This window comes from Pimephales promelas, chromosome 5 (genome assembly GCF_988280905.1).
Source record: "Pimephales promelas chromosome 5, fPimPro1.hap1.1, whole genome shotgun sequence".
In the NCBI taxonomy this organism is placed as follows: domain Eukaryota; kingdom Metazoa; phylum Chordata; class Actinopteri; order Cypriniformes; family Leuciscidae; genus Pimephales; species Pimephales promelas.
Genome location: NC_142773.1, coordinates 40,177,570 through 40,188,916, shown reverse-complemented (window position 1 = coordinate 40,188,916; position 11,347 = coordinate 40,177,570). Strand labels below are relative to the sequence as shown.

General features: G+C 34.9%; 1 protein-coding gene across 1 annotated transcript; it reads left to right on the top strand.

The window, feature by feature from the left end:
• The first annotated feature begins 243 nt into the window (after positions 1-243).
• Positions 244-7,671, top strand: rab31 (RAB31, member RAS oncogene family). Its single transcript, XM_039675608.2, has 7 exons — positions 244-419; positions 1,694-1,773; positions 3,569-3,650; positions 5,201-5,272; positions 5,491-5,597; positions 6,023-6,132; positions 7,453-7,671. The coding sequence occupies exons 1-7, from the start codon at positions 384-386 to the stop codon at positions 7,548-7,550; spliced, it is 585 nt and encodes a 194-aa protein (XP_039531542.1). The 5' UTR covers positions 244-383; the 3' UTR covers positions 7,551-7,671.
• Positions 7,672-11,347: the final 3,676 nt, after the last annotated feature.

Here is an 11,347-nt window from a genome sequence, read left to right as displayed (position 1 = left end):
TTCGACTGAAGAAAGACAGATGGACATCTTGGATGACATAAGGGTGAGTAAATTATCAGCATTTTTTTTTTTAAAGTGAACTACTTTAATGATGTATCATTATTCAGAAAACACTCGGTTTTATTGTAATTAGAAATTACAATTTTTGTTATGAGTCGTTTAGCAGCGCCTCTCTCTTTAAGGCGGGGTTTATGTCATCACGTGACGTGAATGACAGCTTAGCCGAATTTCTCCAGTGCGTTTCCGTTAGATCTGGGAGGGTGATGGTCAGAGTTTATGTTTTACAGATGAACAGTCTGCTGTGACCGTGAATAGATGAGAGTCGACAGAACAAGACCGGAGACTGTTAGAATAATGCTTCAGCTGCCGTAACGTGCTTTACAATGGCCATCAGGGAATTGAAAGTTTGTCTGCTAGGGGTGAGTGTTGAGATTCCTCTGCCTGTGGCTTCAAACGCTTCAGACACAACAGACTGACTGGAACTGTGATGATTCCTGCTTCCTTTTCTGATAGTAAACGCGTTGAGATGTTTTGCCGTCACGAATGTCCTCTTTCAGTCACGCAAAGCTTCGTGAAATGCTAACACAAAGAACTTATCTGTGTTTTTATGGAGTGTTTTCGCATAAATTCATTCTTTTGGAATGTTTGCGGCCATGACGTCACCGCCTGCTGCTGGAGACTGGTAGTGTTCGAAATGGAATTATAGCGTACTCTGCAGTTTATAGTGCATGATGTTGCATACTGTTTAACATACAGAATGTAAAACAGGATACATTGCTTTGGAAGAGCATACTACATCACTGTTCCCAGATGGCCTAGTTGCAACTGATTTTGACTTGGTTAAAATTAACCTAAAGATATGACTGGATTAATGTAATGAGGTCATGTGACAACAATGTAACGTTAGCGTATTAAAGTTTGAAACTTATAGTGGTATATTGTGTTACATATTTCAAACATACTTTATACAGTAAACGGTTAGTATTAGTACACTATGACATGCTAAACATAATTTAGCCTTCTAGCAATCAGATAAAATAATCATACTTTATACAGTAAGCGGTTAGTATTAGTACACTATGACACTATGAAGAGCATACTACATCACTGTTCCCAGATGGCCTAGTTGCAACTGATTTTGACTTGGTTAAAATTATCCTAAAGATATGACTGGATTAATGTAATGAGGTCATGTGACAACAATGTAGCTTATTAAAGTTTGAAATTTAGAGTGGCATATTGTTTTACATACTTCAAACATACTTTATACAGTAAGCGGTTAGTATTAGTACACTATGACACACTAAACATAATTTAGCCTTCTAGCAATCAGATAAAATAATCATTCAAGTTGCTGTTGTTTCATATTTGTTCATATTCTCGTTCATTTGTCACACTAAGTTAAGCTTAAGTGCATTGCATTATGGGGTACAGTATTCTGAGCAAGTGCCTTATAGTTGAATGTTATAGCAAATTTAGGTCATCCATGTATTTTATGTATCCAGAAAAGTTTCATATACGTAGGGTACGGTATGCATTCTGCAGATGTAGTCTATTGTTGCATGATATTATTGAAGTTACACATTACTCAAGTACACATCATCAAGTTAGGCACTTTATCAGTGAGACTCTGTCAATATTTCATGTATTTAATATTTTATTAAATCTGTTTTTCTTTTTCTCATAATCACAGGACACTGGAGTCGGGAAATCAAGTATTGTGTGTCGATTTGTTCAAGATCACTTTGACCACAACATCAGTCCAACAATAGGGTAGGGGCACTACTCTGTTTACTAAAAATCAGATTTATAGGGATTTAAACAATTGAAGTGAAGCATGAAGACCACCTTCGTTCTGCTCTGCTGGATGAATCCGTTTCTAAATATTCCTTTATGAGTCAAACACTCCGGATCCGACTCTGAGTCCTGTTTGGTCCGAGTCAGTTTGTTTGTTTCCTCTCAGTTTCGTTTACATCAGCACAAGCTGGTTTCTCTGTTGGGTTAGTCATTACTTTTGGACTAGAGAATATTTTTAGATTTTCTCTTTTGCACAATTTACACTTTAAACAGAAGCGCTTGCAAAATATTTTCTGATTTTTTTTTTGTGTGTGTGTGTGTGCATATTTTAGTCATGGTTAACATTGTCATTTCCTCTTTGAATGATGTCTGTTTAATATTAGTTTAGGGCATTGTGCAATTTTTCTTTTTTATTTATTGATTATTATTCATTTTTATTATTGCCCACTGTACGACCAAAAAAAGTCAGTGTTTGAATCTAAATAGTCTATGATTGGATGGACTATTACCGATAACCGATATACTGGCCGATAAATCTAAATCCAATTTTTATATAATTCTTGAGAGCCTGATTACAAAAACAAAAGTCTAACAATTAAAAGCCATTTCCCAATCACACAATTATAATGTTTTCATTATAATGTCACGTAGCCGATATGACGGCACATTTTGCACTAAACTATATTTTCCTTTGATTCCAATCATATTTTAAGCAATTAAGATCAAACATGTTGAACAGTGCGCATCTTAAGTGTCTTTCATTATTTATCAGCTTTAATATATCAGCCAAATTTTATTATCGGGCCGATAACGATAACATAAAAATGAACAAATATCAGCCGATACCGATATTGTGGCCGATATATCGTGCATCCCAATGACTGGATCATTATTTCAGTGATTATTATGTTTCTAGCATGTTATATGTTTGGCAACAGTTCTTCTAATACCGATAACCGATAATTCTTTATATTTGAAAGCCGATAACCGATATATCGGCCGATAAACTTAAGTCCAAATTTTTTATCTAATTTTGAGAGCCTGATTACAAAAACAAAAGTCTCACAAGTAAATGCATGTCCCAAGCGCACAATTATAATGATGTTCTCAGCCGATATGACAGATTTGCGTTGCACATGTTGTCCCGAACCAGATTTTATTTTTTTGAAGAGATTTCAATCATATTTCAAGAAATTCAAAAACATAAACAGTTCTCAACAAGTGTCTCAGCTGAAGGGAATAATACATTATTTATCGGCTTTAATATATCAGCCACATTTTCTTACCAGGCCGATAACGATAACATTAAAAATTTAACATATATCGGCCGATACCGATATGTTGGCCGATATATCGTGCATCCCTACTTCTAACCCTAATAGATGGAGTGTGTAGCTTTTCATCTCTTAAACATCCATGTATGTCATATTCCAGGATGACAATTTCAAGATTCATCAGGAACAAACTGTGAACGAATATTTTGGAGGAGCATGAAGAACCATTTTGCACCTAGACATTTAATTCAGTGATATCTCTGAGGCTTTACACACACTTGGACTCAAAACAATATTGATTCACCTCTTGATGGAAATAACATCACAATAACGTTTATTTCCATCTAGAAGTGCATGAAACAATCACTGCAATAATGATCCAATCATAGACTCTTAAGAATTTGCCCATTTAAATCCAAACTGTGACTTTTATTGTATGTGTGTGTGTATTACCATATTTTTAGTCATTATGATAAAGATAATTATTTGTTTTTCAGTGCATCATTTTTAACTAAGACCGTCCCATGTGGAAATGAACTTCACAAGTTTCTGATCTGGGACACCGCAGGGCAGGAACGGGTGAGAGTGTTTAGTTTGTTTTATTCATAAATTAGAGTTTAGTTGTATGAATGTTTTATGAAAAGTGTGTCTAGCCGTTGTTTTGCGGCAATATCATACATGTATGTGATTTACTCATTTATGTGTTTGTTTTTATTTCACCCAAGACACTCTTTTTCAATCTAATTCCATACATTTGTGTTTAGTTGATCTATGAGCAGATTCATGCATCTATGTCTGTCTTAAAGCTTCATACAACCACACAAATAATACAAATATCAACCGAAGCATCGTCAGTTCTGAGTAACTCCCATGATGCATTGCATTCAGAACTGTTCTCCACACACACACACACACACACACAACGGATTCCTGTCAGTGTATAGTTCACTTAAAGCAGACAATTCTGTCATTAACGTTTGGAACATCTTGTGAGTGAGTAAATGATGTAAGAAGTTTATTTTTAGATATGAACACAAGATTAAAAGATGCAGTTCTAGGTCAGACCTTTGTCATCAGTATTTAGAGAAATAGTATTCAGTTTCCAACATACACTCACAGTTCAGAGTTCACTGTAGGTGTGACTCATTGGGTGCGGTGTGTGTGTGAGTTTGAGAAGTGCTGGCATTACTTTGTGTTCATGTCTTGTTCACTATTAGCTTGTGCATCTGTTGAGATTACTCAGAAAAAACGCGTCCCCTTTTGAACTGGCTCAGATGTAATTGCCATCTACTTCATTACAGCGAATCTCCTGCATCTGTCTGACCCAAAACCAGCTCAAGTGATGCTAATATGCTTTGTTTGCCGTAACTACATCATGCTTTCTTTAAGAAAAGGTGTTTTTTGGTGCAAACTTTGCCTGAAGTATGAGCAATAGTGATGTTTGCCTTATGTAGCCCTCAATCGGGTCATGGGGTCTATACGACTCCAATCGACTTTTACTTAATAAAAAAAAGGTTCCCTTCATCTCGGTGGAATAAGATTTTGTGACTTTTCATACATTATTTATCTATACACACACAAAAACTGGGCTTGATTCGGTTGTTCTGAAGGAATGTAAAAAAAAATGTTCTGGTCTTCGAAATTGAAATGAATGGGAAATGTGAAAAAAACTAAATATATTTTCTTCATGTGTCAAAAAATAAATAAATAAATAATCCGGCATAAGTCTGAAAATTTTTACACAGAAATGAAGGCCTAGTACTAGAGCATAAATGCAGTGTATTATAAAAAATAATATTTCACAAAAAATAATATTTCAAATGCAAGCTAATGGTGTAGTTGAGGAATTGTGTGGTATATGGATACAAAAGTACTTTATATCTCCAAAAACACAGCATTAATGAAAAGATGAGAAGTAAACAAAAAAAATTATGTATCATTTGTATGATTAAAAATGTATATTTTTTGTACAATTACGCAATCAATTGTTGGGGTCGTATAGACCCCGAAGCCGAGTTTAAACAGGAAACAAAGACCATTTGAAGGTTAAAAAACACAATATTTATGTCAATTAAGTAATCAAAATGAAATTTCCCAACATTAACAAAGTGTATGTTATTTTTCTCCAGTTTCATTCGTTGGCTCCCATGTATTACAGAGGCTCTGCAGCAGCCGTCGTTGTGTATGACATCACGAAGCTCGTAAGTTGCGTCATAGTGTGTTTGTGCAATTCCTTTCCAAGTTGTTCCAAGAGCATTTAACTGTGTTTAAGATGCAGTTTATTGAAATATGTTATTATTGTTGGAGAAAATTTTTGAAAAGAGATTTTATTTTACAATTTACAAATGAGATCTCTTTTGTATCTCAGTTTTTTCTCTGCTCTATGAAACATGTTTTGTGGCATGTCTGGTTTCTGCAGGAGTCTTTCCAGACGTTAAAGAAGTGGGTAAAGGAGCTGAAGGAACATGGGCCAGAGGATATTGTTGTGGCCATAGCAGGAAATAAGAACGATCTGGGTGACATCAGGTTGATAAAAACCCTCTTACTCTCTCAGAACGTAATATATTCTGTGAAGTTTCTTTCCAAAACCGATCCGGCCGCTCCTGCTTATATTTTCATGTCTAATATTATATAAATTGTGTGATAATTGTACTTGAAGTTGACATGAAATCAAAACTGACAATTGACAATCTTTAATCAGAAACTGCTCTTAATGTGCATGATTTGTAAGTGCATGTTATTCCAAAGAAATTGAAGTATAATCTTTTGAAATTGAAAGTCAAATCCTAATGGATCAACTGGACTGTCGATTTTTGCGTCTACATAATTACAGGCATTACATTTTCAATGAACCCCTCTGCTGTTTGTTTCGGTCCTGCCCTTGGTTGGATGAGCCCCTCATGCTAAGCAAAAGCTCATTATTTACTCATATTCAATGTTTTTTTTTCTAGGGAAGTTCCAACTAAAGAGGCGAAAGATTTTGCAGAGTCAATTGCTGCCATATTTATGGAGACCAGTGCCAGAAATGCAGTTAACATAGAGGAGCTGTTCCAGAAAATCAGTAAGTGTCACTAAAACTAGTCAAGTGTTCACGCTACACCTGACCCACCGTAGCAAACACGAAACACTACAGCTATAGCTATAGGGATCGCTAGTGCATTTTATTTGCTTTTTTTTTTTTTTTTTTGGACACTATCATCTTCTCCCTCATTTACTCACATTTTCCAGTATTTTATCAAGCGTTCTCAAGTTAGTGATTTACTGTACTAATAGAAAAGTCACTTAAAGTGACACATTATGCCCCTTTTCACAAGATAAATACATCTATGGTATCCCCAGAATGTGTCTTTGAAATTTAAGCTCAAAATAGCCCCCAGATCTTTTATTATAGCTTGCAAATTTGGGTGTGAAAAAAAAAAAACGTGGTGTTTGTGTGTGTCTCTTTAAATGCAAATGAGCTGCTGATTTTCAGGATTTTCTCCATATAATGGACTTCAATGGGAACCAAACGGTTCAAGGTCAAAATGAGAGTTTCAGTGCAGCTTCAAAGGGCTTTAAACGACACCAGACGATGAATAAGGGTCTTTTCTAGCTAAACGATCGCTCATTTAAAAAATAAATAAAAAAGTTTGTTTTATAAGCACAAATGCTCGCCTTTCTCAGTTCTGTGATGAGCGTTCATGACTCTCCTGTTCGAACTCTCCTTTTTCGAGTCATGACTCGAAGGGACCCTTATTCATCATCTGGTGTCGTTTAAAGCCCTTTGAAGCTGCACTGAAACTCTCATTTGGACGTTGAACCGTTTGGTTCCCATTGAAGTCCATTATATGGAGAAAATCCTGGAATGTTTTCATCAAAAACCTTAATTTCTTTTCGACTGAAGAAAGAAAGACGTGGATATCTTGGATGACATGGGGGTGAATAAATTATCAGCAAAAGTTTTTTTGTTTTTGTTTTAAAGTGAACTACTCCTCTTAAATATGGACATGCAACTGTGTGTATTCGTATACAAAATAAGTTGGATGCGATTAATCGTTTGAGAGCCCTAGATATTTTACAACATTTAATTTTTTACAGTTTTTCTTCAAATAAATGCAGCTTTGGTGAGATTTAAGAGACTTCTTTCTTCACAATCATTAAAAACTTTTAGTGGAGTATTTCATTCAAGCTGTCCGCGACGATGACACAACGCTAATTTTAACTTGTTGCAAATATTTCTTAGTCATCTCCATCACCTGTGTGTCACATTTTACATCAGTTTGTGTTTTGAAAGATTGAGTTTCATTATGCTAGCAGCCGCTGTATTCAATGTAATGCAATGACATGCGCACACTAACTAGAAGTGGCATAATTGTTCATGTTCTCGCATGTGTGTGTGCAGGTCGACAGATCCCTCCGCTGGAGAACACGGACGCTGACAGTCACGACTCCTTCAAACTGACACGACAGCCTCCTCCCTCCACCAAACGCTGCTGTTAGACATCCGCAAGTCACTGCAAACACCCTAGAGTAGGCTTTTCTGTGGGATCTGACCCATGTGGTGACCCAAACATCAAATGAGGATGGCAAACATGTGCATTACAGTAGAAAACACATTAACAGTTATTTACCAAGTCATGATGTGTTCTGGATATTGCAGTGATGCTGAGCAGCTTTAGGAGGTGAGTTTTCTAAACTTGAAATAGTTTTCATATCAAGTTTTTTTAAATGCAATATTGTGTAATTTAAATGCTGTCTTTCTAGTAGTAGTTAGTGCTGTGTTTACACAATAATAAGTGCCTTAGGAATGCCATTTTGATGTAAAAACAGAAGCTTTGATTGGTTGTTTCTAATCTGGCTTGATATGACCACTCTCAATGACATAGGATCGAGTGATGTAAATCACACACAGATTCGCAAAAGGTTGGTCACACTTTGTATTACTCTCCTAGACATAAAGGTTCTTTAGTGGCCTTGATGGTTATATAAATAATATTTATATTTAACATCCATTTAAGGTTATTAAAATGCTCTTTACACCAAGAAAACAAGTTTCTTTGGGGAACCAAAAATGGTTCGTCTATGCGAAAAACACCCTTTTGTAACGTTTATTTTTAGTTTTACTGCCGCACAATACTCATAAACCACATATGTTATTTTGTAATTAATGTAATTTTATTCGTAGGGCTGTGTGTAATTAATTGCACATAATTCTTGTTGTAGTTTTTTTTCATTAATTCATTATATTGGCACTGTAAACTTAAGTGTTGCCAATTTATTTATCCTGGAAAATGAGTTACTTATTAATTATAATTTCGGTCTGTTATTCTATTAAAGTTTTAAGTGGAATATTTACCCCTTTATTACAGTTTTTACAATCACTTTGTTACTATTTTCAGAACCTTGATGTCATTTTTCACAATTTTAGACACAAAACTCACAAGCTAATGATCAAAATGCACATTTTTCAAAACTTTAACCCTTTTCGCAATTGCTTGGAGACAATATACATACGAACAATAGAGTAGTTCACTTTTAAAAAAAAACTTTCGCTGATAATTTACTCACCCCCATGTCATCCAAGATGTCCACGTCTTTATTTCTTCAGTCGAAAACAAATTAAGGTTTTTGATGAAAACATTCCAGGATTTTTCTCCATATAATGGACTTCAATGGGAACCAAACGGTTCAAGGTCCTGCAGTACTTTTACAGAGCTGTGTTTACTGTTCATGTAGAACTATAATGAAAACTGGATCGACTACTTTGTTCTACCATATTTAATGATTGTACGAACAATGACACAGTGAAACTATCGGTTGCTTGTGTGTGGGTGATCTATAGTTATGTTTCAATCACAGTAAATTTGATTTTTGAACCAATGATCGTGCAAGATTTCTTTAAAGATGTGAATGCACAATGCAATGTTTTGAACATTAGACAGCCTGTGTTACTAGTGAGACCCGTTTTGAGTTTTGAAAAATGATATCAAGGTTCTGAAAACAGTAGCAAACTGATTGTAACGAAAATGAGAAATCCGCCACCAGAGGGCACAATTGACTTGACGTTGTTTTGCAAACTTCTGCTCACCTGTTGCCGTCAATGGAAAAAAGGTTGACTCAACTGTTTGTTTTTATCCCACTAAAATGTCTAACAATATGCGTTTTACAATGTTAAACAGGTACATTTATTAGCTGATCACTAAATTTGTACAAAAGTTGAAACTGTGATTCGGCTGCGCTTTAAGGATCTCGACCATATCCACACAGCAATATTCGCTGAACCAGTGGCGAGTTTGGGACAGGGCTATTTGTTTGACTGGCAGGGATTCTGCCATTGGTTGGGTTATTATTTTTGCAATTTCATTTGGTGACACTAGTGCTTCAGAAATGACACACTTCACCTTTAAGGCTAAAAGCATAAAGCAGGGTAATTGTGCGTGCTCTTACACGATCAGCCTACCTCAGTGTGGTTGTGAGTGGATTGATTACCTGTCCTTTAGTTTTTCAATTCTGTAACCGGAATGATCTTTTCTGTCAATCACAGCGTGTGTTACATTACATGCAGTGTATAGTGTTAACTGTTTTCTTTTGGTAAAGAATTGGTAAAGAATCACATGCAATATAACATTTGACATGAGTATATCTATATACACTGCTCAAAAAAATAAAGGGAACACTAAAATAACACATCATAGATCTGAATGAATGAAATAATCTTATTAAATACTTTTTTCTAGTTTTTACTTTTTAAGTGTTGTTTAAGTGTTCCCTTTATTTTTTTGAGCAGTATATTTTCTAAAATAAACGTTAGAAGGATTCAAATTTAGTGTGAATTCACGCAAGTGCCTTAACCTAGCAAATTCATAACAGAACTGGATGAGATCTGGTTATAATGGTTCCAATTATACATTTTGTAAATAACTTGTACTTTTAAACCTACATTTTGTTAGTTAACTTAATTTTTCTTTTATGTGATGTTGTGACAATGGCATCCAACACATTTTGTACCAGATGTCGTCAATAAACTACAAATGCAGTATACACATGACATGACTTGCTTAAATGCTTAAATATATGTTAATGCGTATTTTCTGATTGCTTCAGATTTGGACAGTTTTGAAGATGTTATTATTTTAGAAGATAAAAAGTTTCTGGAGCTCATATCCAAAGTTTACAGTACAATGTGATTTTATAAATCCCTAAGGGGCAATTTAGCACCGGCAGCTACAGCTGTCTAATGTCTTCTATCCTCTTCAAGTGAACTACTGACCTAAACTTTTCTTCTTGCTCAGTTTTTGCTGAGCAAATGATCTGATTCTGTTTTTTTTTGTGTGTGTGTGTCTATGTGGTGTTTGGAACTTGTACCATTTGAACATTGTAATAGTGTTGACAACCATGTCGACTGTGGAAGCTTGTTAAAAACAACACAGAACCGCATTCGGCTTAACCTACACTCTTAGAAGAAAAGGTTCTATATAGAACCTTAAAAGGTTCTATCAGCGCTACGTATTTGGAACCCCTAAAAGGTTCTATACACTCTAAAAAAAGGGTTCCTCTGGGTTCTATATAGAACCCCGGGGTTCCATACTTGGCCAATAGAACCTTTTACCAAAAAAAAATGGTTCTGTATAGAACCATTTTGGAGTTCCATATATGAAGTGGGAGATGGAACCATTTCTGGTTCTAAATAGAACCATTTCTTCTAAGAGTGTATAAGCCAAGAGTTTGGACTCACTTGACTACATTTATGTTTTGCAGGATTTTAAAAAACTTTTTTGTTTTGTGTCTTTAATTAATTATCTACACTTGAAAAAATGACACTTTTTTTTTCGTCAACAGGTTCTGCATAACTGGGTTACGTTAAACAAACATAATTTGTTCATGTAACTTCAACATCATGGAATTAAGTAAATTTAAGCGACCCAATTTAAGTTGTCTCAATGTGAATTTTTAAAGGCTTCCTCACATGATTTAGGTATTTTTTATATTTATGCATCCATTAATATTTAATTTATTTTAGTGACGCATTACTCCTGTCTTCAGTGTCGCATGATCCTTCAGAAATCATAATAATATGCAGTTTTGCTTCTCAAGAAACTTTTCTGATTATTATCAATGTTAAAAACAGTTGTGCTGCTTCATATTTCCATGAAAACCGTGAGATCATTTTTTTTTTTCAGGATTCTTTGAATAGAAAGTTCAAAGGAAAAGTATTTGAAATATTTTTTTTTTTTTAACAAATTTCTTTACTCTTAATTTTGATCAATTTAATGCATCCTTCCTGAGTAGAAGTATTA

Bases quoted from the DNA above. Each gene is read 5' to 3' on its own strand.
- rab31 (XM_039675608.2), top strand. From the start codon at position 384: ATGGCCATCAGGGAATTGAAAGTTTGTCTGCTAGGG. The intron at 5,273-5,490 runs GTAAGTTGCGTC...TGGTTTCTGCAG, and splicing joins TGTATGACATCACGAAGCTC to GAGTCTTTCCAGACGTTAAA. The intron at 6,133-7,452 runs GTAAGTGTCACT...GTGTGTGTGCAG, and splicing joins GGAGCTGTTCCAGAAAATCA to GTCGACAGATCCCTCCGCTG.